Here is a 27,265-nt window from a genome sequence, read left to right as displayed (position 1 = left end):
TGGAATCATGCTTTAATCAGTTGCGTCTCGTTTTTTCCTCTAGCTTTGCTTAAATTTCAATTTCGAAGGGCAAGAAGAAGATAACAAGCAATTAAGGCTCCGGATTCTGGATCCTCCTTGCAGTCGTTCAATGTTAACGACTTGGAATCGAGCAATTCGAGAACTGGGTTAATCGACTGGAGTCCGATTTCTCAGTTCTCGAGTACAAATCGCGATGCAGCGGTTGAGGGCCTCTGGGTTTTCTGTTTCTGCTTCTCAGGCCGTGCCTCGGTTGAGGAGAAAAGCTTTGAACACATGGTCATCTGTTCAAGATGCTTATTTTTCGACCAAGGTATTCTTTTTCTCTCTCTATCTCTTTCTCGCTGTTGGGCTCCTTCTAGATATTACTTTTAATTGATTTTCGAGATTTTTGGTTTTGTTTTGATGTCATAGGATGTTTTTGAGAGGCATCGGGTGGTATTTACAGTCTCAACTTCTTTGGCATCGATTGCTACAGCATGGTTTGGTGAGTTCTATTGGAATTTAAGGTTTTTAAGTTCATGATCACTTATTCATTTTTTTTGCCCTTTCGAAATTCTTTCGAGTCACGGGCCTCACGGCATCAATTTCGTATTTGAAACTTCTTATTGGAAAGGAATCCAGTGCTAACAGTGCTAACTTCATCTTTTTCTGCTTAAGTTCTATTTGCGCATCTCTGTTTTAAGTGGGCAGAATACAACCAATGTAGTCCTGACGCTATTTTTTCTTTTTAAGAGCTTTTTCTTGAAATCTAGAAGAGAGAAAAAGAATAACGATAAGCAGGAACGATGAATGAAGACCTGCGTATCCACAAGGAGGCCAGGGCCAAGTTTGATGTATATGTCTGATACTTAGATACTGCATTGGTCCCCCTCCCAAAAAAAAGTACAGAGGAAGAGAGAAAATGATGGTAATGAATTCATCATATTATATGATCATGCACTGTTTGTGAAGCATCAGTATCTCATAGATTTAGGGGATGCATTGATCATGAAAAGCTACTAAGAGGATTTAACCATGGAATTTGTCAATGAGATGGAAATTGGGGATTAGACCTCAGGAAAACTTAAAGAGGATGGGTGTTTATGTATTTGTTACAGTAACGGGTTGGCTAGTTAGTGAATTATTTAGGAAGACATATAATGTTTTGTGTTGTTCAACAAGTACAGAAACCTTGTGTGGAACAAAAGGGTAAAAGCTCGTTTGATTCTGATTTCCAGTATGAATACAAACCATGAAAGCGTGGCCTATCGATCCTTTAGACCTTTTGAATTTGAAGCGCATGGCTTTCGTGCCAGTGATGCATCATTCAATTTTCTGCCCTATCAACTTTTGATGGTAGGATAGTGTTAGAAAAGTTACCATAGGGATAACTGGTTTGTGCCAGCCAAGCATTCATAGCGATGTTGCTTTTTGATACCACAAGGATAACTGGCTCGTGTTTGGCGGGGCTACCGAGCTTTCTTCTACCAAATCCTTGTTACAGTGTAGTAGGTCTGGTGGTGGACTGTTTTGGTGGTGGATGTAACGCATGTAAGTTGCAATTGATTTGCTTGTGATGGTGGGCTTTATGTTGGTGTATTGAACACTATTCATAGATACCTTTGGTCCAAGTTGTGGATTGCTTATCTAGTTTTCAATGTGGAGTTGTGTGTTGATGAAATAGTTTTCAAGGCAGAGTAGTGTGCTTCGATTTGTAACTTTCGTGCCTAGCGGGGCTGTTAAGAATTCGTTATCTCACTCTTCCTTTCATAAAAGTAGGTTACATGATAAATTATCTTGGTGGTGGACGTAATGCATGTAGAACACTTTGGCTTGACCGATCTATATGGTACGTTAGGTAGACAACTGATACCTTATTATAGTCTGTCGTTATAAGCCTATGGCTGATTTGTAGTGGTGCGTCAGGTTGACAGCAGGCACTTATTATAGTTAGCTATAACTTGTCAATCTTTTTTGCATGGATCCCCACACTCCTCCTTGGAATTTCCATGTAGCCGACCCCATTAAGTTGGGATAAGGTTCTAGTTGCTGTTGTTGTTGCTATTGTATAATGTTTTGTGTTGTTAACGAGGATTACAAATACCTTGGAAAATAAATAAATCAATGACTAGACAGTAGTTGTTTTTTTCTTTTAAGCTGGGGTGCTGTAGGCAGTTTTTTTGACACATTATGGTTATACCCTACTACCTATAGTTAGGTATAATGGAGAGCTCTTAGAGAAGAAAGGGCAGATCTGAGTAGCAGGGGGGAAAGTGAAGCACACACTCTCACAGAGCACAAACCTTGCCAATTCTCATTCAAAATTAATTCACTCTAACTTGTCCATCGGTTACAGCCACTATATAGGAAAAATAAAGATATAAAATTAGGAACTCAATTGAAATTGTAACTAGCCTAAATTAAGAAACAATCCTAAAAAGGAAACTAATGCAAAAGGAAAGAAATCTTAACTCCTACCTTCAAGTCTGGAAAATAAAAGGCATGAAATAAAAACAAATGAATTACTAATTATTTCCAAACCTTGTTGGACCAAAACCCTGGGCTGGACCGGTTCTTCTTGGCTCTTAGCCTCCAAATCTGGTTATGCTAGTCTAGCAAGGCAAGTGTAGCCATGTTTGCATCAACTCTCCTCTTTTAAAAAGAACTCGGCTTCATCGAGTTAGGAAAAGGACCGACCATATGAAGGAATACGTTAAATGAGGAACGATCCCACCATCTTCTTGAGCTTCATTTCAGGAGATCTTTAGTAGGATGAAGCTCCAAAGTCTTGTTGTTGTGCTTGAAAGCATAGGTTTTGGCTTAACCACAATGCTGGACTTTCTTGTCAAATAACCACAATCAAACAAAAAGGATATGGCATACATTCAAAGGGAGGACGTCGCATTGGACTGTATCCTTAAATCCACCAATAGAATATATGATCAAACACTTATGTGTGATCTTGAGATTAGTGTTATTCACCCAAGAAACCTTGGAGGGATTTGGATGTGGCTGTCTTCAAAGCTTGGATGTTGTTCACCCAAGCAACCTTGTTGGGACTTTCCCTAGAAAAGTGTTCAAATCCTTGGCTTTTGAAACACTATTGTTGACTTCTCTTTTAGGTGCCGTACCCATGATACCCTTTCATTTGTCATTGTCAAATTGACATTGAGGGTTGACAGGGGGCTTAAGGAAGCTTGAGGAACTCTGAGGGGCTTTCCAAAACTTGATTCCTAGCATGGAATCTCTTCTTTTGAGGAAAAGTCCCATTGAGGATTCTCTTTTGAGAGCTATCCGAAAGGCTTGAGGGACGTCTCGCACCAGGTGGGGTGGATGTCGGATTCAAGCCTAGTAACGAATCTGGAGAGTGTTTGCTTAACATACTCACGAGTACGTCTTCTTATTTTTAACTCATTAAATTTGCACATATACTCAATCTCAAACATCTTCCCTTGCTTCAAGGTGTTAATGGCAATTAACAACTATAGCCGATAAATGATAGGCAAGAGCTCCCTCTTGAGTTTCTCCTGCATTTCAACTCAAGTTGTCACTGGCTGAAGTCCTACATTATTCTCTTGGTACTCTAATTATGACCAGAAGTTTTGGGCAACTCCGGTAAGAAATCAAAGTACCGGTCCATTTGCTTAATCTAGTCTAATTGGACTTTAACATCAATCTACCTGTCATAGGAAGGTGCCTCTACCATGATTATTTGCCTTACATTGAAACACCTATCATAGTGCTTAAAACTCTTACCATCTCTGTACGGAGTGCGATACCTAGGGACATGATGTCTATTGGGTCCACATCCTCTACCCATACCTCGATCACATCCAATGTCTATGAAGTTATCTCCCATTCTGTCATAACCATCAAAGTGATTGTCATGGTTTTTCAAATCCGGATTGGGGATCTCCACCTTAGGTCTTGTGCCTTGAACATTATGACCTTGTTGTCCATTTGAATTTAGGATGGATGTCTCTACGGCAACAAGTTTTGTTGTGATGATTTGGACACTTTGGTCAAGAGTGTAAAGATTAGCAGTTTGTGCTTCCCGGTCTGCTCTACTAGCAGTCAATCTGTTTGGGTAGCTAAGCAATTCTTGGTTATCTTGGAGGGTCTTCAAGGTTTCTTCATTCTATTAAAGTAACTGAGCCCACTATTTAAGTGAGATTGGGGTGTTAGAAGCATGGTTTAAAGTATCGGTACGTATCATGTCGTATCGGTAGATATGTATCGGTAGATATGTATCGGTATCGGTCCTTATTGAACGGTACATGGAAATTTTAGAATCCTTTTGTATCGATATGTATCCTACGATACAATACCAGTATAGACCGGTACACACCAATGCAATACGATATGCTTTGATACTCTATAGAAAATTAAAAATTAAGGTGAAATGCTCGTTTTGTATGTATCAATACTTATCGGTATGTATTGACCAATACGGTACAATACGTACCGATACATTGCACTACGGTCATATAGTGGCCAAGATAGGTTATTTTTCAGAAAACATGATTTTTTAAGGTTTTCTGTTCCAACGTTGCTGCCAACCATTTTTCTCTCCAACTAAAGTGGAAATTGAGGTTGGGAACAAGAATTTTACATTTATGGGACAACTATAAACCTTGGATTCTTAGTGCGATACTCTTAGTTTAGTGTTTATGCATAATACATGTTATATATAGTTTTTTTTTCTTAACTATTTTGTTATGCAAAAGTGTATAAAAAAGTGTTCCCTATCCATTTATGTGCATATCTCTCCGATACGATACAATACCCTCCAATACCTATTGATGCAGATTTAAAGACCTACATCCGTAGAAGAAGGCTAACAAGACTAACTAGCATGTGGCCTTACCTTGTTGATACTTTTTAATTTCCATAGTTTTTTTTTCATGCTTTTATGTCTTAGTTTAGTCCAATTGAACCATGGTCTATGTTGGTCTAATGTCGGTTCAGTTTAAGTGGTTAGAAGTTACTTTTACTTTTACTTTCTTACTTTTCTAGAAAGGGGGAGGAGAATCAACTCACTTTTGTAAGTAATGGTGGGTGAAGATTTTCCCATACCAACTTTTAAGAGGTGAGGACTTTTTCACCTTTGGTAGTTGGTAGGTGAAGATTTTTCCAACTTTAGTAGTTGGAGGGTGAAGACTTTCCTATTAACACTTTAAGAGGTGAGGATTTTTTCACTTTTGGTAGTTGGTAGGTGAAGGCTTTTCTAACTTTTAGTAGTTGGAAGGTGAAGGCGTTCCTATCCCAACTTTAATAAGTGAAGATTTTCTACTATTGTTGTTAGTGTTAGTTGAAGGTTGGGCATGTAATGTTTTGTTGAGTTGGTCTTATAAATAAGGATCAATTGTAAACATTCAGGGACAACAAAGAATTTGAAACCAAAGTTTGCTTTTGCAACTCTCTTCTTGTGTTTGATTAAGAATCTCTTGTGTTTGATTAAGAAATCCCTTGTGTTTAATCAAGGTAGGTTGGTGTTTGATCCAGTCGATCTACCTTGCGGTGTGAAGCCTTGGTGTTATTTTATTTTTTATTGTTCCATCATTTTCATCTTTCAACAATTTTTAGCAATATCCTATTCTCCATATCTAGAATTCCCTATTCTTTGTGAAAAGATCCTACCCTGGTACTGTTTTGAGCTTCCTCAATTACAGTATTACATCAATTGGTATCAGAGCATGGCAGAGAATGAGTCATAGTGGCAGCCGCCTCCACCTGATTCAATAGCAAGTCATTGAAATGTTTCAACAACTCTCTGCTGATCAAAAAGCTATTAGTGAGAGGTAGTGTTACTCCAATACGAGGCAGCAATGTACCATTCGAAAGGGAGGACAGGTATCAACTACAATCTGTTGTGCATCGTCAACATAGGAGAAGTGCTGAAAGGGCACAACAAAGAACCCCTATAGCACCACTTACCTTCGAGGAGCATATAAGATCTTATTTCAATGGTGATCTTGAAGCACCTCGTCAATGTACTGATGATTCACAGAAGGTCAAGCTTAAATTAAAGGAGTTCAACGGCAAGCATGATCCACAGGTATTTTATGTTTGGTTGGCTGCTTTAGATGACTACTTTGATTGGTTTGAGTTATCTGAGTCACGTAGGATGAGACTAGTGCGTACTAAGCTAGTTGGTTCAACCCGCGAATGGTGGAGAACTGAAGAAAGGGGTCTAGAAGATCATGGCGGAGCTCCCATTACTTAGGAAGAGATGAAAGATCTTAGTGCCAAATACTTACCACGACACTTTAGATCGTAGTTGCAGGACAAGCTGAATACTCTTCGTCGAGGGAGTATGTCCGTTGCAGAGTATATGGAGTAGTTTGATTCACTCTATTCACGCACTGGCATCAGGGAGAATGAATGAATTACAGGTACTTTCCTGCTTTCGTTTGGGTTTGAGATCTGATATAAATTGTGCTATTGGCGTAGTAGATGTATTCAATGTCAGGGAATGCTTCGAGAAGGCAGTACATGCAGAGGAGTTACTAGCTCATACGGGTAGAAGATTTGGATATCAAGCTGAAGATATCACAAAAAAATTTCCAGCAAAGAATCCTACTTTTTATCCTCCATGTACCACACCTTCTCCATGTGCTGATCACAAGGGGAAAGCACCTATGCCTAACACTGCCACAGAGCAATGCTTTCATTGTCAGGAGAGGGGACATTATGCCAAAAATTGTCCTACACATAAAAAAGTAGCAGTGATGGTTGACGGTGATGATACTCCTGATGAAGATAATTCCCATATCTGTCCAATCCCATTGGAAGAAGAAGACGAAAATGCTGATTATTATGATGGGGCTGAAGCAAATGAAGATGACTCCTATGGAATTCATGTGGTTTCTCGCATATTGGTCGTTGAAACCAAGGGCGAGGTTTGGCGACGTACTTGCATATTTTACAGCTGCATGCGTTCAGTTGATCGCACTGTACAGGTGATAGTTGACAGTGGCAGCTGCGTTAATGTTGTCTCTGAGTTGTTTGTGAAGAAGGCACATTTGAAGATAGAGAAACACCCGCAGCCTTACAAAGTATCCCTACTGAATGGAAATACTGTGGAGGTCAATCAACGATGTTCTGTTCCATTACAACTTTCTCGATATGAAGAAAAGGTATGGTGTGATGTTATTCCTATGAAGCTAACTGATGTTCTTCTAGGGAGGCCATGGATGTATGATAATGATGTTCTCACTGGCGGAAAGAAGAATTAGTGCATATTTACCTTTAAAGGGCAGCGCACTATACTTGAGCCTATCAACGTACCAGAGGAGATGCGCAAGAGACAGACATTGAGGACTAACCAGAAGGCCACCACCGATACCAACAAGATGCTGGTCCTTCCACAGAAGAAGATCTTAGCTGTTCCACAAAAGCAGTTTGAGCAAACCAGCCATGCTACAGGCATGATATTAGCCTTGGTTACTAGAGAGGTCACTCCACTGCCGGCAGTTCAGCTCACACGGCCTAGTAGAGAGCTTTTATCAGACTTTGCTGATTTAGTACCTGACAAGCTACCTAATAAGCTCCCTCCTATGCGCGATATTCAGCATGCTATTGACTTGATACCAGGTTCTGTGCTTCTCAACCTTCCAGCTTACTGTCTCAGTCGTACAGAACATACTGAGCTCAAAAGGCAAGTTGATGAACTACTACAGAAGGGGTTTGTCATTGAGAGCCTTAGTCCTTGTGCTGTACCAGCATTGCTTACTCCAAAGAAGGACAACTCATGGCGCATGTGTGTCGACAGCAGAGCAATCAACAAAATAATGGTCAAGTATAGGTTTCCCATACCACGGCTTGATGATATGCTAGACATGCTGTCTGGTGCAAAGGTCTTTTCAAAATTAGACCTTCGAAGCGGCTACCATCAAATTTGTATTCGGCCAGGAGACGAATGGAAGACCGCCTTCAAGACTAAGGATGGACTGTTCGAGTGGAAGGTCATGCCCTTTGGTCTGACGAATGCACCTAGTACATTCATGCGAGTTATGACATAGGTACTTCGTCCATTTATTGGTCGATTTTTGGTTGTATACTTTGACGTTATCTTAGTTTACAGCAAGCATCCAGATGATCACATCGACCATTTGAAGCAAGTCTTGAGGGTGCTCTATATGGAGAAGTTATACATTAATCTCAAGAAGTGTTCCTTTATGCTGCCCAAGGTTGTATTTCTTGGTTTTATTGTCTCATCCAAGGGGGTTGAAGCTAATCCTGAGAAGATCAAGAGCATCACCAACTGGCCTACCCCGAAGACAATCACTGAAGTCCGTAGCTTCCATGGTCTAGCCTCATTTTACGGGAGATTCATTCGAAATTTTAGTATCACTGAAGTCCGTAGCTTCCACGGTCTAGCCTCATTTTACAAGAGATTCATTCAAAATTTTAGTGTAGTCATGGCACCTATTACCAAATGTATGAAGCAGAGTAAAGGCAAGTTTGAGTGGACAATAGCGGCGACAAAAGCCCTCCATCTTATCAAGAAGAAGATGACGGAGGCCCCGGTATTACGCCTGCCAGATTTTGATCGTGTATTTGGGGTGGCAACTGATGCTTCGCATATTGGGTTGGGAGGTGTGCTGATGCAAGAAGGGCACCCTATCGCTTTCTATAGCGAGAAACTCAACGATGCCAAGCGACGCTACTCGACTTATGATTTGGAGCTCCATGTTGTCATCCAAGTGTTACGCCACTGGAGACACTATCTTATTGGTAAGGAATTTATTCTTTACACCGATCATGAAGCACTCAAACATCTCTTTTCTTAGAAGTCAATTAGTCAGAAGCATGCAAAGTGGGTTGCTTACCTGCAAGAGTTCGTCTTTGCGAAGAAATACAAGGCTGGTAAAGAGAACACGGTGGCTGATGCTTTAAGCCTAAAAGTTCTCACTATCAATACTTTTTCAGCACATGCCATTAGTATTTATTAGATACGAGATGAGTACGCGTCTGATAAGGACTCCAGAGTCCTATATGTAGAATTACAACAAGGTGGGCAACACCCTAAATATTCTGTCCACGATGGTTGTTTTTTCTTTGGAACGCGATTATGCACTCCAGACTCCTCCCTACGACATCACATCATACAGGTGACTGATCGGTACTACTGGCCACACATTGCAAAAGATGTAGATCATGTCATCAAAAGGTGTCGAGTTTGTCAACTTGCTAAGGGAACCAAGCAGAATACATGCCTCTACTCCCCACTATCGGTTCGTCATGCACCTTGGCTCGACATTAACATGGATTTTGTACTTGGGCTGCCACCTACAAGAGAACGATACGACTCCATCATGGTTGTAGTAGATCGCTTCTCTAAGATGGCTCACTTTTTTCCATGTCGAAAGACCTTTGATGCCTATCATATTGCAAAGCTCTTCTTCAAAGAGTGTTCGATTGCATGGGCTGCCAAGTACTATTGTCTCTGATCGTGACGTCAAGTTTATGAGCTATTTCTGGAAGATATTGTGGCTGAAAACTAACACAAAGCTACAATTTTCAACTGCATTCCATCCACAAACTGACGGTCAGACAGAGGTTGTTAATAGAAGTTTGGGGAACTTGTTGAGGTGCTTAGTCCGAGATTATGAGAAGACATGGCTAGTAATCCTCGACATAGCTGAGTTTGCCTACAATAGCTCAGTGAACAGGACAACGGGGCGCACACCATTCGAGATATTACTTGGAATTCAGCCGCAACACCCAATTGATCTTGTTCCACTCCCACCCCAGCCTCGAATCAGCCTTGAAGCTGATGAATTCTTGCGCTATATCACAGAGGTGCATGCAAACGTGCAACGACGTATCGCCCTAAGTAATGATGTCTGCAAGACTATAGCTGATCGACATCAACGTTATGTGACATTTAAACCAAGGGACATGGTTATGGTTCGCATGAATCCTGCGAGGTTTCAACCTTGTGTAAACACAAAGCTCCATCCAAAGAAGATGGGTCCCTACAAGGTGCTGAAACATATAGGACCAAACGCTTATGTGCTCGAATTGCCTGAGGAAATGACCATAAGCAGTGTCTTCAATGTAGCTGACCTACATCTTTATGTGGGACATCATTCAGATGATGGTGACATGGAACAAATGCTAAGGCTGCCCCAACTTACACCACCTCTTGAAGATGTTATTGAAGAGGTTTTGGATGATACTTACAAAACCACTCGTCGTGGCACCGGTTATCACACTTTTTTTGTCAAATAGAAGGGACAACCACGGACCGATAGCACTTGGATTCATGCTGATGACTTCAAGCTGCTCGATCCTGACTTATATGAGCGCTACATGTCTTTCACCCATTCGTCAGAGACGAATGTTTTCAAGTCGAGAGAAGTTGATGCAGATCTAAAGACCTACATCCGTAGGAAGAAGTCCAACAAGAGTAACTAGCATGTGGCCTTACCTTGTTGATGCTTTTTAATTTCCATACTTAGTTTTTATTTCATGCTTTTATTTCTTAGTTTAGTCCAATTGAACCATGGTCCATGTTGGTCCAATGTCGGTTCAATTTAAGTGGTTAGAAGTTACTTTTACTTTTACTTTTTTACTTTTCTAGAAAGGGGGAGGGGAATCAACTCACTTTTGTAAGTAATGGTGGGTGAAGACTTTCCCATGCCAACTTTTAAGAGGTGAGGACTTTTCCACTTTTGGTAGTTGATAGGTGAAGACTTTTCCAACTTTAGTAGTTGAAGGGTGAAGACTTTCCCATTCCCACTTTAAGAGGTGAGGATTTTTTCACTTTTGGTAGTTGGTAGGTGAAGACTTTTCCAACTTTAGTAGTTGGAGGGTGAAGGCTTTCCTACCCCAACTTTAATAAGTGAAGATTTTCTACTATTGTTAGTTGGAAGTTGGGTATGTAATGTTTTGTTGAGTTGGTCCTATAAATAGGGATCAATTGTAAGCATTCAGAGACAACAAAGAATTTGAAATCAAAGTTTGCTTATGCAACTCTCTTCTTGAGTTTGATCAAGAAATCCCTTGTGTTTGATCAAGGTAGGTTGGTGTTTGATCCAGTCGATCCACCTTGCGGTGTGAAGCCCGGGTGTTATTTTATTGTTTATTGTTTCATCATTTTCATCTTTCAACAATTTTTAGCAACATCCTATTCTTCATATCTAGAATTCCCTATTCTTTGAGAAAAGATCTTACCCTGGTGCTGTGTTGAGCTTCCTCAATTACAGTATTACATCACCTATCTTAATTTTGGCCTACTGATACAGCGAACCGATATTGATACTTTAATCCTTGGTTAGATGGGGTACATATGACTTGGTATGTTCTACCACTACGGGTGGACATACAAGGATGACAGTTATAGGATCCTATTGAGAGTACCAAGGATCGAAGTGTTGTTGTTACATTTTTCATCATTGCCTACTTAGAACCTCCAATTGATAGAGATAACTAGCCCCTTCAACCTCGAGTCTAGAAATTTCTTTTTCTAGAATGTGCCTTTGGTAGGAATAATGGGTTATTTGGTCCAGCTAAAGGAAGGAAGAAAGTTGATGTCCGACTCTAAACTTAGACTCTATTACAGAAAGATTTTGATGAAGATTTTACCTTAGTAAGCTAGACATATAGACAAAATCAGTGACAAACTAGACATGAAAACCTTCCTTTGATACCAGAATTGATGTTGGGGGACTACCTTGAGACTAGGGCTCCTACAAGGGTTGCTAGGTAGGCTAGATGGTATAAGACTTAAGGATGAGCTAATTAAATCAACTCAACAAGATACCAATGGGAATATGGGGGTGGAAACATGGACAACAAAATATCGAATCGAGTGTATGCCTTTCACTATTCCAAAAAAAAAATGTGGGATGTTGTACTAGTCCTTGACATGCCACTAATAAGAAAAACAACAAAACCTAATGCATAGGAAATTGATAAAGTAAGGGGTACAATTAGTTAATGGTGAAGACATGGGGGAGGTGTTTGATGGAGGGTCTGGAGGGATAGGGAAGAATTCCCTGAGATGGATCTCAGAGTTGTAGGGGAGAGGGAGAAATCGCATAAAGAAGGGGGGGGGGGAGAGAACCCACACACAACCCTTAGGCTTTAACTACAAAAACTTAATTCATCTTTTCTTCAATCTTTCCAATTAGATTAAATTAGCTCCTCTATATAAAAAGGGCAAACTAGCAGTTATAACCTAACTAGGAGTTAAGACTCCAAATAGGACTAAACTAGAACTCCAACATAGAGTAGGTAACTAACTAGTCATTCACTAATAGGGAAACCTAAACTGACTAAAAACTGAAATAACAAAGGAAATAGACTCAAAAGAGGACTCTAACTAAGTTAATGAATTAAATCCCGTTTTCCTACTTTCTACCCATATTTTAGGCTCATTAAAGTGGCACATTACAAAGAAACTCCATTGGTCAAAGGCCCAACACATACATAACCCAACCCAAGGCTTATTTGCAATAAAATAACCCATTAAGTGACTTATCTATATCAATTCCCCCGATGTTGAGAAAAACTTGTCTACGAGTTTTGTAGAATGGGAGAATCAACACCAATCGATCAATATCCATCTTTGCCTATATGAAGTCACCATCAAAACCATGATTGAATGCTATAAAATCCACGACGCGAAGTTCATAGGTGAAGTAGTGGCTCGAAAAAATAAAATCAATCGGTTCACTGAGGAGAGGAGATCAATTGATTTAAATTTTTCCACAAGTTGATTTTCAACTTCCAACGGTGCCATCTCATCTTCTACCCCTGGTGAATCATCTTCTGGTTCGTCTACCTGTTGTTCAACGACTGAGATCACATAGTTGAAGGTAGAGTGTGCTTGGGTTTTGATGTTCGTGCAATGTCGTTGAATCTCATCGAGCTTCACTTGCATCAATTGTATTTGTTGACGGATATCCAATAAAAGATCTAGATCCATCGGTCAGGTTTGCTTCTTGGAATCACTGTGGATAGATGCTCAAGGTAAGGAGTGAATGGTAGAATGGTAAATAAATAGATATTAAGGAGATGATGGCAGAACTGTAAAAATGGAGGTTCGACTTCTTCTTTTTTTCGTTGTTGGCAGAACCTAGAAAGGGGGATATGGGTTGATTAAAGGGGTTATGGAAAAGGGAGGATTGCTGGGGGAAACCGAAGGGATTTTTTTTTTTTTTTTTTTTTTTAAAGGAATTGAAGGGAGGGAAAAGTGAGGGTTTAGAGAATAGGAAAGGGAATAGGGAGAGAAAGGGAATTGCTTGGGAGGTGAAGGGAGTTGTGTTACAGTAGAGCAAGGGATCCTTCGGCTCTGATACCAATTTGATGGAGGGCTTACCGGGGTAGGGAAGAATTCCCTGAGATGGATCTCAGAGTTATAGGGGAGAGGGAGAAATCGTATAAAGAAGGGGGAGGAAACTCACACGCACAACCCTTGAGCTTAAACTACAAAAAATTAATTCATCTTTTCTTCAATTTGACCAATTAGATTACATTAGCTCCTCTATATAAAGAGGGCAGACTAGCAATGTCACGCCCCGTTCACATAGAACCGGACCGGTGACCGGGTTCCCTCCAGGTAACCCAAACCACCATGATCATCTGATACAGTAACCACAGCATAGTAAGCCACAAGTGATCAATGGAATATAATAATATAATACAGCGGAAGTCTTATCATAAATGATTAACTGTAATTCCCCATATACTCTTGATACCCAAATTGTTATATATAGTAAAAAATACATGTGGGCCCGTAGGCATGATATTTACACAAGAACAATTCAAATATCAAGAGCACAAAAAAGAAAATATACGAAAAGAATAAAAAATGAGTACAATCAATAGAATCTGTCATAGTTGCCCTGCAACACAACCCTCACACGGGCAGCCTTCACCGTGATCAAGTTCTTCAGGGACCACCAATCTCCCACTGGGGTTTCGTCAGTGGGACCCGGCATGGGCTCCTCTACGTAGTATCATGCAAAATCATCTAAAAAGGTGTGTACACGAGGGGTGAGCTCACTAGCTCAGTAAATGGAAAGAAAGACACACACAAGCAATGGCAAGCAAATGATCGTATATGCATGAGATTCATTTTAGTCATATTCCACCTAAACAAATCATTCTAGGTCATAGGTAACGTGCTACTCACAACTTCATGCACGTATGCCCCCCGGGTCTGAGACACGTTCTCCATCCCGCGATATGCCCATAGGGTTGTTGGAGAAGGCCCACTGTGAGCACTCAAAAAAGTAAATCGTGGTCGAACCACAACAGAAATGTAAATCGTGGTCGAACCACAGCAAAAAAGTAAATCGTGGCCGAACCACAACAGAAATTAAAAGTAGTACAATTGGTCCTCTGAATATATCACCAAAGTTTTCAACTGTCCTAATGATCAGCCAGGCATATTTCTAACCACCATGGCAGTCCGCGACTGACGCTTCCCCCCAGTGATAACCCAACACGTAAACCCCTGTTGGGAAGGGTTGTAGCACGAGGGAATATGAAATCCTAAACACATGCTCCTACATGAGATTGTACAACTGCATGGTTCTTCTGTAGTTCTGTGTCCCATTCCACGGTGAACCAATGCATTTGTTTTCAAGCCAACTACGGCATCTAATCTAGAAATCCCATGCATGTTCGGCAAGCCAGCATCATAAACATCACGTGATAAATCCATTCTCAAGATTTCAACCTATAACAATGCATATAGAATTTAATATATACATGTTCAGTTATAATGCATCACTCATTCATTAATCATATGCATGAGCACGGCAATCGGTATGTCAATATAGTCCATGAATGCGAAGGATGCCAAAAACACTCCAAAAATTAAGAATCAAAGTCCTCGCCCCACTTACCTATTCTTGTGGAAGAATCAACACTCGTGGTACAGGTAAGATCCGGAGTGAAGATGAGTTTCTCGAAACCTAGCACAGATAAAGGGTTTAGAAATGCATCCAAATTGGGATTATAATCAACGTAGGATATAGACATGACACGTATAATAGCGTGAAGAAGGTTGTCGGCGAGTTTGAGATCAATTGGAGCTCACTTAGGCTACAGGTGGGTCATACAGGTGGGTAGAACCCACCTGTGCAGTCTGCCTAGACCGGCGGGCCATACAGGGGGGTCAGGAACCTGTCGGTCTTACCCGCCGATAGAACCAGAGGTGCAGGAATGACTGGTATTCACACCGGCGGGTCAAGCACCCACCGGTCTTACCCGTCGGTTCTCTCAGATTTTGCTATTTTCCTTTTTTCTTCCATTCCAACTCTTGGAAGCCCAATAGGGTGATTCCCACATCATTTCCCACACATTCTAAGTTTCATCTACTTGATTGTACCATGGATCTAAGACAACAACAAGATTTGGGGGAAGAAATCATACCTTTACTTGGAAAAATCCTAAATCTTGGAATCCTCTTCCCAAACTCAAATGTCACTTCAATAATCACCAAATCTTTGTTTCTCTTCTCAAATACTTCAAGGAAATCACACAATGGCTTCATTATCCTCTAGATTCAAACATATACAAAGAGGGTTTCATCAAATCTCAAGGTTCATGGTGTTACTTACCTCAAAATGAAGATCTCAAGTCACCGGACACTATTTCGGCTACGGAAAGGCAATATGCGGCTCCGGAATCCAAGGGGTGAGCCTCTTTCCCCTTTCTTCTCTCCTTCTTCCTCTTTTCTCCCTCTTCTTTACTCCTGTCACCCACTTCGCTAAAAACCATAAATGAGGGAGAGTGTTATAAGGCTATTTATACCCTAGTGTCATATATATCTTCTAAGGTCCGTTTGGTTTTGCCCATTTAAGGACTGAAACACATTAAATCGTGTTTCCGAGCGATGTAGCCGACATCATCAGGCATACAAGACCTCATTACGACGAGGAGGTCGAAACACACGTGTTCATCCAAGTCGGGCATGCTAGGGTCCACAATACCCCAACAGGTGGGTCACACTGGTGGGTCTTACACCTACTAGTGACACCCACCAGTTGGCCAAACAAGTGAACCTTGCTGTATTTTGGAGGAAAACGGAGTCTTAACATGTACTTCATTCTCGCCATGTGTTGTGGATCAAGTTTCTATCATTCAAATACGATAACTTACCTTTCCTATTCATACATGGCCTTGTGATATATACAAGTGCACGACTTAGGCATGCGAATCACCTCGGGTACCGGCTCAATCTTATCAGGCCACCCCGTATTTGACGTCACCCTTGCTGTCATATATCACAAGGCATCGGCATCAATCCGTTCCGGTTCAGACCCTGCAAAACCAAACCGAACCAACTGATCAATAAACCGGGTTTAAAGAGCAGGGCTCTACAAGCAGTCATAACCTAACTAGGAGTTAGACTCCAAATAAGACTAAACTAGAACTCCCACATGGAGTAGGTAACAAACTAGTCATTCACTAATAGGGAAACCTAAACTGACTAAAAACTGAAATAACAAGGAAATAGACTCAAAAGAGGACTCTAACTAAGCTAATGAATTAAATCTCGTTTTCCTACTTTCTACCTATATTTTAGGCTCATTAAAGTGGCCCATTACAAAGAAAACTCATGGGATCAAAGGTCCAACACATACATAGCCCAACCCAAGGCTTATTTGCAATAAAATAGGCCCATTAAGTGACTTATCTACATCAGAGTTAGATCAGAAATCATGGGGGTTAGGGATCCTGCTGGCTCAGCAATACAACAGAAGAGATAAGAGGGAATGAAAGGGTAAGAGAAAGAATAGGGATGGGATTTTCTTACCTTAATACCAAGAGAGAAAGAGAGGAAGATGATGAAGTAACCAGAGGGATGCGGGGGCAGGAAGAAGCGCCACAATGGAGAGAGAGCAAGAACTTTTCTCTGATTCTTTTTCTTCATTAACAATAATGTTGGTCTTAGCGAGAGAGAGAGAGAGAGGGAGAGAGATCCAATAATGTAGGAAGGAAAAGGTCCTAATTTGATCCACTAACTTACGAAAGAATAAATAACAATCCAAGTCTACTTTCTAAGAGGAAAAGGTAACCAGATATGCTGAAATCTCGATAACCAAATAGGCTGAAAACCCGATCAATCATTCCCTCTCATTCCATGTAGCTTTCCAGGTGGAACCCATGTGGTAGCTGTAGAAGATAAATCCTAGATCTGAAATCGATTCAATGTGGGACCAGATTGGGTGGTTCCATGGTGGCCCTCCTAGCAAGCTGGTATCCCACAAAATCATCATCTAATCAGATAGAAGCTGAGCTGGGCTGATCTCTGCGACGTCGTCTCTGATAAACACCGAAATCCCTGTGAGCTTGGGCTGGTGTCCCCATCAGTGAACTTTGAAACATGATAAAGACTAAAGAGTTCAAAGATGTTACCTATAGCAGCTTGGAGGAAACATAAAATCTTGTTCCCGGATAATTTCTTGTATTTGTTGTAGTTATCATTGTAATTTTGGGGAAGCCATTGTTCGAAATGGTATTAACTTAACTGAGTAGGGTGAAATTTGAAAATTCTCTCTGATCTGTTTGAGGTGATGACTGCATCACTGAATAAATCAAAACCAGGACACTTTCACATGATCTTCAAGTGTTTAGAAAGCTACTTTTCTGTGACTTGGTGTCAAAGGAAGATTCTGTAAAATACTGTTTGTGGACTGGGAGTCTTAGCAGGTTGGCCAGGTAACTGACAAATTTTGTGATAATCTAAATGTTGCTGAAATCCGGTTCATTTTGGTTCTGTTTGGGACATAGAATGGCTGGAAGTGAAATAAAGAACCTAAAATTTTTCATTATAGAAATTATCTCATAAAAAAATAAACAAATGGAATGTACAGTTATATAGCAGGGCCACTGTTTCATCCCCCAAAAATGTGATATAATTTCTATAGCTAGAAATTCTGTTCTTTATTTTACCTCTCGCCATTTTACTTTCAAAACATGGAGCCTTTAGGAAATTCTTGTTGACTATCATAAAAATTATGTGGGAAAAGGTGGGTTGATCTTCCTGAAATGGCGTCAACCTATGTAGATACTGTACTGTTTCATCAAATTATCTGTTCGCTTAATATTCAGTTTATGGGTTAGAATTGAGAACAGATGGATCATGGAAACTGTGCTTACTACCTTCAAACTAATAATGTTTTTGAAACCTGAAATTTTGTGGACATGTAGACCTCGATGTCCCCTGCACCCTTGTCATATTTCAGCCTGAAAGGAGTTTGCCGAGTGGCAATAGAGCTTTGCAGAATCCATAACCATTGGAGGGTGTATAGTAGTGGTTGGAGTACCGTAGGTGTTCATGGACGTACATGGAAGGGTATTTAATTGAATTTGAGTATGAAATTGTGACACATGGTTATTTCATACCATATCTCTCTCCCCCCCCCCACCCCCCACCCAAGGAACACATCCTTTCTATCTAATGTTTGGAATTGCCATATCATCTGTTTACATTGTTCAAAATGGTGGATGTTTTTTTAGGAATTCCTTCCTAAATGGGGTCTGTAGAACAGTTTTCCCTAAATTACTAATAACCATGTAAGACATATAATGCAAAGATTAACTTCTGTGAGGAACACTCACCAACCAAGTTGACCGCAAGGTGCAGATTTGCATGCAGATCATTGCCATTGACAGCCTTTGCTTAAGATGGGGGACTTACATGAACTATTAAATAATGCAGGTTATTCTTTGAGGTACCTTCATCAAGCTAAGGTTGAGGAAAGGCTCGAGTCAATTGAAAATGCTGTGAGTTTTTGGTTCAGATTATATCTCTAGGCCAAATGTTTTTTTTTTTTTTTTGGGTAGAATATCTCTAGGCCAAGTTACTTGCACATTATAATTTCCGTACAATACATGTATCTTTCCAATTGACATATTATATAATTGCTTTTCACTTCAAACTTTGATATAAGAAAGTAGAGCATCTAGATTGGTTACAGTTGGCATCTATAGACTGTTTGAATATGGATCAAGTATGTTGTCAAAATGCAACCTGTACCATACACAATATATTTGACCTATGTCAAATTACTAACAAGGGTTTTTTACCTCCTAGAGTTTTCCTTCCTGTTGTAGGAACAACTGCTTTTATTAAGCAATAAGGATTGAGAAGATTAGTGTGGTATTTATGCAAGTGGAAACCTCCTGGATTTTTTTGGTCCTAGTAGTGATTAATTTTTCTGCTGCTGTTGGTCTCTCTCTTTCTCTCTCTGACAGGAGAGTAACTAGATTCTTATTTTGTTGGCAGATGAAACACAATTCTCATATTGAACATGCTGAGATTAAGAATATGGTTGGTTCAGGAAATGTCAGCACTGCAGCTTGTGTTGCCACTGCTGGAACCTCTTTAGTTATTGGGTTTGTTCTTATACATTTACTATGAAATTGTTATTTCTTTCTCTTTCTATATCTTTCAGAAACAGAACTGCCTTGCGCTAATAGCATGTTAATCCATTCTGAAATTCTGACTTTCATCATGACCTGCCACATCCAAATGGCAGTGCATGGTTGGTCCTTGTGATAGAGGGCCACACACCCAACTCATGGTACATTTTCAGCTCCTATTGGGCAGAGGAGGTGGCTAAAAGTGAGCCCAAAGTTTCAGAAAAAATTATGAAATTCCCATTCTGCTCTCTCTTGTGGCACTTTCATACTTGACTAAATTTTAAGCCACTCTCCTTACCCATTTGAGGTTGATACTAATAAACCTTAGCTTAGTATCTAGTGTCTTGGGATGCTGTCAGTTTTGACATGAATCAGAGTTCTACAATTCCATCGCCTAATAGGCTCATCAAATGAATCGTATTTACAATGGAAACAACCGAATATGAGTTAATTTATATCTGAGATAGGTGCAGGGTCCCATCACATCACTAGATTTACTGAACAGAATCTTTTCTCAATTATACTTATCTTTTGAGAAGTGCCTCTAAGCTATAGTGGAATATTATGATTTAATTGAACGTAGTTTGCCTGGACCGAATAATCTATTCTCTTTTAGCTCAGATGGGAGTTGTAAACTGGAAAAAGGTTCGTTGGCCCTAGAGATATGTGTGTGGTGTGTGCAACCCATCTGCATATTCATGTATGTTTACAGGCGCTATCTGGTTGCATGTGTGCGATGCATGTGCGCATTCATTTATGTTTGCAAGAACCCTCTGTTTTAGAGGATTTCATCTTGTGTCTATACGTGGGATTGAAGGAATTTGTAGCTTGTTTTGCGTAAATAGCATATGCTTATGGGCACCCCTATCATTTGAAAGGCTCTTCCCATCGCCATGATGTGGACTTCAAGAACTTTTATGGCTTGTGCACTATATACTTAGCAGGCTACAACCCCACAAATGCCAAGGATTGCATTGATAGTGATAAATGGTCAAAATGGGTATCTCCTTCTAGCAGTTGTATGTTGGTTCTGACCCACAGGAGGATGAAGGTTTTCAATGTAGGCTGAAAGCAGCGCATGGTGGGTGAGAATAGGGACCTTGGCAGGTTTACAAATGCTTTTTTCACCACTTTTGGTCCCAATTTTGTTATGGCCGAACTGTGAAAAAATTCATAACTAGTTTCCATAATAACTCATTCATTCATTAGAGAATAAAAATTCCATTCCACCTTACATATTGCACTAATTCCTTGTATGTGGTAATTGAATAAACTAATCCATGTTTTTCCAACTTCAGTCATTAAGTTAGAAGTACGCGAGGTAGTAGTTCACCAAAGCTCATAAGCCCATGCATATTGATAAAATGGCCAAGTTTATGTCCTTGGCAATATTTTATTTATTTTGGAGGAATCTTTTTTTTTTTTTTTTTTGGGGGGGGGGGTTTGAGGGAGGGTGTGAAGTCAGATTGGGGATTGACTGAAATCTCGTCTGGATCAAGGCCTAAGTTTTTTCTATCCTTGTATTCTGTGTTCGATTGCAGGTATGGCTTGGGTTGGAGAGGTGGCAAATGGTTTGCAAATAGGAAGTTCAGACAGGAGCAAATGAAGTTGCTTGGCCAGATTAAGCCCAGGAGGTGGCAGCAGTTGCAGTTTCTTAAAAGACCAATTGCAAGATACAGAGGGACAGAAAATGCTGTTAAGACTCCCGAAGCATCGCAAACTAAGATCTCTACCTCCACCACAGCTACACCTACTTCCCAAACTGTATAATTAACTTGTCAATATATATATTTTTAATTATTATTAATTTTCAATTGTTATTGCCGAGTTTATGCCTTAGGAAGGTTACTGTTTCCAAACATGATTAGTTTGTACTTGTCTTCCTTGTGCTTGTTGCTTTTAAAAGGAAAGTTTATACTGTGAAATATCTCCAGCAAGGTGCTTCTAAACCATGTTGAAGAGTAGAGACAGTTTTCCTACACAGGTGGCTGAACAAGGAGATGGCCCAATGTGACTGCACCTCCTTCCCCCCCCTCTTCCCTGGAGGCCACGGTGAACAGGAATGGTGACACAGCGAATGGATTCCCGTTCACCGTGGCCTCTGGAAAACTCGGTCCAAAAGAGTTATTTTAATATTGATATTGTTTCTTTCTAACAGGGGAACAGAATTTCAACTTATTTTTTTCTTTCATTTTGAGCTCTCTAAATTGGTCCATTTGGTTAATGTTGGGACAAATGTTTCATCATTCAAGCAATCTAATTTGGGGTGTGGTTATCTGTTGGCATTGGCATGAGCACTGATGTTTGAAACAGAACCTTATTCCCATTTCTCTGTTTAGCCTTTGCGGCAATTGGGCTAAGGGATCAGTGTGTGAAACTGTGACAATGAGAGGGTTTCGTTCACTAAGGGATCTATATTCAATGTGGGCTTCACAGCTCATTATGTGAAGGGGCATGAGAAAGCATCAATTTTGGCCCTTTTTTTTTGGGGTAGCAAAAGTATCAATTTTACTTAAATCATCAAATTATCACTTTTTATTTGATTAACAATAATTGCTTGTGGTGCTCACCAAGAGGTCTTGAGTTTGAGCCTCCTGGTTGTTAAGCTTCATCTGAAAATCCCAAAAATAAACAATATGCTGGTTTTGGGTAGATAGAGTCCGAGGCATGAAGGTGGTTAACCTCATATCTGACATCAAATGGAATGGCATCCAGATCTGATTATGAGATTGTGAAGAGGATATATGCACCTTCATTTCAATTATTAGACAAAGTATTATACCAATGACCTTTAAGCTCAAATGATATGAACACTTCCATTGTCTAGATTGATATAAGGGAGGTACATGTCAACGGGAGACATGGGAACATCTTCAGTGCGGGGTAGTATGATCTTTTTACACCCACTATGTCTTGGCATAAGTACACGTTAGGAAGTAGCATTCTTTCTCCTGTTAATGGTTCTTATTCTAATAATTCATCCAAAAAAAAAATTAAATGTAATAATCATAAAGGAAATTCTATAATTAAGACCAAAAAGACCCATCTATACAACCTAAGATTTTCCCATAGCAACTAAGTTTTGTTATCAGCAAAACTAGATTGCCTTAAAATTTATGATCTTTTCTTTTGTCAATTCATTAACTGATGTTAGACTCGGTCTGGATTTTTAGGGTGATTTACTGCAAGAGAAGGTGGGACAGATTAGAGCCCTAAAATTTTATGTATAACCAATCCAGAAATCCCTTTCGACTTCCAACAGTTGAGATTGACCAGATCATTTGCTGTCCTTATATTCGAAATGAAAGCTTGTTATCTATCAGCTATTCTTTATTTGAATTCCTATGGTCGTTACATTACATGTAGAAGTATCGATGATGTTCCTACATTCCATCCGTCGAGACTTGCTGAATTAGCAAGTATAGTTTTTATGGACTTTGTTTTCATTCACTTTCTTTCACTATGGGTATTTGTACCCTTAGATGCCCAAGGCAAGAATATTTTTTACACCAAACGATAGGAGGTGGGAGTTTTTTGTGGGACAATATGATCACGTCATCAATGGTGAGGGGATTCTTAACTTCCTCCACTAGTGAGAAAAACTTTAATTTTCCTAGTTTGATACTATGGTTCATGTGATAGGGGACATAGCACCTTCCTTACTGATCAGCTCTAGCAAGAAACATGCAAGGAAATGCCTTGAAACTGTTAGATGTCTAAATGACTTAAGGATTTCACAATTGCAATCAATGCAAATAGGCTTGATATCATGTGCCTGGTGTTGGATCATGAAATTTTGAAGCACATGTAATGCATTTCACTTGTGACTAAACTAATCAAGACTACCAAATAGAGTACAAATATATGAATTGTTTTTAAGATGATAAACCTGTAGAGTTTCAATAAATAAAAAAAATAGCCAGTCGATGTATTCCTAACAGGGAAAGAATTCTGCTCTCTTTTTCCTAGGTAAACTAAGATAGTTTCTTGAAAAGCTATCCTGATAGTAGATTATGAAATCTCATATACATACAAAATGAGATATTGGTGTGAACTAATATTTAGAGAATTTGTGTAGATGTATTTATAGATACAGAGTAACTCAATGCTATTCTAGTTGAAAAGGTGAAGGATTCTTCTTTCTTCCAAATTGTGCGATATGAATGGAAGTTCCATCTTAGTTTCTTGTTCAAAGTTACTTCTTGATTTGAATTCCTTTTCTCCATCAGTTTACTGATGGTTCCAATGAATCTGGTGAGTAGTAAGCCTATTTGGTGGACAAGAAAGAAAAAGGGTTACCTCTTGTATAAGTCAAAATTAGGTAGATAATATTTTTAGTAAGTCATCTATTCAGAGCAATAGTATCAACATGTGCATCTACGATTTAAGTGGAGATCATGGCGGTGGGTTGCTATGCTAGTCTCCCCGAGGAGGATTAGTTGAGATGCACGTAAGCTGGCCCAGACACCTTGATTAACAAAAAAAAAAAAAATGAAAAAAAGAGTAATAGTATCAACATGAATACAATGTGAATGTAATATATCCATAGAATTGTGATATGTGAAGTAAATTATAAACAGGTTAAGTTACAAGGGTACTTGGTCGTTGCACTTATGACTAGACTTAATGGGGTGAAATGACTACCTCGTGCTCCATGGTTGATATCTGTCCCCGTAAGGCCTAGGAACCACGTGACATCCATCTCAGTCGAACCAACAAATAATATGAAGCTTCTAATGTCTAGATTAATATAATTAATGGTATATGCTTTTTATAATTCAAGGCTTCGTGAACATGAGGAATTAAATGTAATCATCATAAAGGCAATTCATCATGAGAAATTAAATGTAATCATCACAAAGGCAATTCATTGATTAATCCTAAGAACAAAAAGTCATGTATGCAACTTAAGATTTTTCATTGTTAGACTCGGTCTGGATTTTTAGGGTGGTTCCCTGCAAGAGAAGGTCTCTGGAGTGCCCTAAACCTTTTATTGCCAGAGTCACAGGGGGCGTGCAGTGAACGCTGTACCCCTCCTGGAGCACAAGGGCTGCTCTCTAAAAGAAAACACTAGCCAATTTTACATATAACCAATTCAAAAATTCTTTTCAACATCCACAGTTGAGATTGATCAGATCATCAGCTGTCCTTGACAAAATGAAAACTTGATACAAAGTGACAAAGGAGTGAGTGATCATAGAGATCCTAACGCATAATAGACAATAGTGACCACATAGTGAACAGACTATGATTATCTATCAATTATTCTTCTTTCTAGGCTCCTTACATGTACAAGTATTGATGATGTTCCTACATTCCATATCTGTGGTGACTTGCTAGATCAGCCATTATAGTTTGATGGACTGAGTCTCTACTCACCTTCCTTCACCAAGGTACGGATGCCCAAAAGAAAGATAGTTATGAACTTATGATACCAAAAGATAGGGGGCGGGAGTTTGTTACGAGACAAGTCTCATCACATGTTCACATCATCAGTGGTGAAGGGATTCTTCTCCACTCATGAAAGAAACTCTCGCCTAATTTGATACTATAGATCATGTGATAGAAGACCTGCACCTCCCTTACGAGTCAAGTTTCAACGAGAAACATGCAGTGGTATTGCCATGGAGGCTTAACAGAGGCAATGCAGCAGTAGAAGAGCAGCAACGTCAAGACCATCGCTCACCCTCACCGTCATCATCCGCGTCGTCTGAGAAATCTCATCCAATAATGACCAAGAAGAAGATGTCCATGGATGGTAATGGAAGGCAATCTCATCGAGGGTTCCAAATAAATTCTCACATCTTCCCTTCCCTCCCCTTCTTTCTATTTCTCCAACTTCAAAACTGCCTACAATCTTGTCCTCCAAATGGTCTAACGTCTCACCAGCGACCACCATGGCCTCTTTGCCATCATCCTTGATGAAGTTTGTTTACACTTCATTTAGATTGCAGAGAGCAGGCGCAGTGCTGCTGCCTACCGCCGCCAATGCTCACAAGGAAGCTACGGTTGACATTCCTTCACCTGGATTCTTCGGGATGATGTCGAAGAAGGAGCAGGTCTGGGTGATGCGGGGGCTGGGAGGATCAAAATCCTCTGTTTTTCTCATCCCTGTTTTTCCTTGTTTTGCTACCTGCAGAACACGACACGTGGACAACAGAGGATCCAACGGTCAAGGTTGGGTGAGGATTATTACATCCGGTGCGTTGGTCTTAAAGTTATCCACGTGTCGTGTTCTGCAGGTAGCAAAACAAGGAAAAACAGGGATGAGAAAAACAGAGGATTATTTTCCGGGATGGGATGGGATGGGATGGGATGGGAGGGGAGGGGCAGGGGAAGAGTGGGGCTGGGCAAAGAGATGGGGTGGGGTGGAATAAGGATTTGGCTATCCCCAATTTTTAATCGTCCAATTCTTGCCTAATCCTCTCTATGCGTGTGACATTTGTATATTTTAAAATCCAATGATTGTGGAAATTTTTTGGAATTCAATCCCATTTTAACCCCTCAAATGCCTCTCTACTTGACAACCATTAGATTTTAAAATATACAGGTGTCAGGGGCAGCTAGAGGCAGTGGCTGGGTTGTAAGAAGAGAGGGAAAGGAAGTAGGGGTGGGTTAGGGCTGAGCGGGAAGGGGGCAGGGTATTGATTGGAGAAGCAAACGACGAAGGTAGAAGCAGGGGTAAAAATGTAAAAAAAAATATGAGGACGAAATACTGTTTTGGGTAAATTTGTAAACTAGATCCAAATGTAGGTGGTTTTGTAAATCCAAACCTAGAGTGGATAGTTTGGTAAGAGAAAAAAAAACCCCAGAAATTGGTAATCTTGCTAGTTTTACCTAGTTTAAATGACTTGAGGATTTCACAATTTCAATCAATGCAAAAATAGGTCTGATATATGAAATTTTGAAACACATGTTATATGAAAGCATTCCACTTGTGACTAAACTAATCCAACAACCAAATAGAGTACAAATATATGAATACCTATACGACGTTTGTTGAGCCAAATTTTCTAGATGATATTAATCTGAAGGACTTGGTAAAAAAATCATGGATCAATGAACTACAAGGATTTACATTTTAAATAAATCAATTTAACCAGTGGATGCCTTCTTAATGGGAGAGAATTCTGTTCTCTTTTTCCTTGGCAACTTACAAAAAGAGACATTGGAGTGAACTAATATTTAGAGAATTTGTGTAGAGGTATCTATGGATGATACATGAGTTCATCTCTCAATGAAAGCAAACATATTAAATTAACTTTTCAGCTAATAATTTTTGCATAATTTAGTCCGTGGGTTGCCCAGATGGTTAGGGCGATTTAAGTGGAGACGGTGGCGGTGGGTTGCTACGCTAATCTCCCCGAGGATTAGTCGAGGTGTGCACAAGCTGACTGTTGATATCCACTTTTTTATGCGAGTTATTTTTTTCTAAGAAGTTCCTGTTCTATTGTTACTCTTCCAACTCATATAAAGTTGTATATACTTCAGTGAAATTGGGGGAAAGCGAGGAATCAGTTGTATTGTTAAACTCTCTAGAAACAAAAGAAAAATTACAAGACTCAAAAGAATGAAAAAAACTAGTTGATATGCCTCTTGTTCCCTACAATAATGGGCTTTCTTGTTCACAATAGTAGCAAGCGGGAAGCGAAGGATTAGTCTATTGTTTCATGTTGCTCTTATTAATTTACTGGAATGAAATTTGAATTTCAAAGAACTTACTAGAACAACAGCCCAAAGAGAATCAAAGGGTGAAGCCCACAGCAAATACAATAAAACAACAGAGAAGCTAACAAAGCCTAATCTAAAAACCCCAGAAAGAAACAATATGCTGGTTTTTTGTGCAGATAGAGGCATGAAGGTGATTAAC

At 39.8% G+C, this 27,265-nt stretch overlaps 1 protein-coding gene across 1 annotated transcript; it reads left to right on the top strand.

Moving 5' to 3' along the window:
• On the top strand, window positions 1-21,320 carry LOC122060255. The gene is made up of 5 exons (XM_042623456.1): window positions 1-331; window positions 433-505; window positions 18,692-18,756; window positions 19,259-19,368; window positions 20,937-21,320. Exons 1-5 carry the CDS (start codon window positions 215-217, stop codon window positions 21,163-21,165), a joined length of 594 nt encoding a protein of 197 aa, XP_042479390.1. The 5' UTR covers window positions 1-214; the 3' UTR covers window positions 21,166-21,320.
• Window positions 21,321-27,265: the final 5,945 nt, after the last annotated feature.

Source organism: Macadamia integrifolia, chromosome 13, assembly GCF_013358625.1.
Source record: "Macadamia integrifolia cultivar HAES 741 chromosome 13, SCU_Mint_v3, whole genome shotgun sequence".
Lineage (NCBI taxonomy): Eukaryota > Viridiplantae > Streptophyta > Magnoliopsida > Proteales > Proteaceae > Macadamia > Macadamia integrifolia.
The sequence above is the reverse complement of the archived record's forward strand: the minus strand, read 5'-3'. Positions and strand labels throughout refer to the sequence as shown.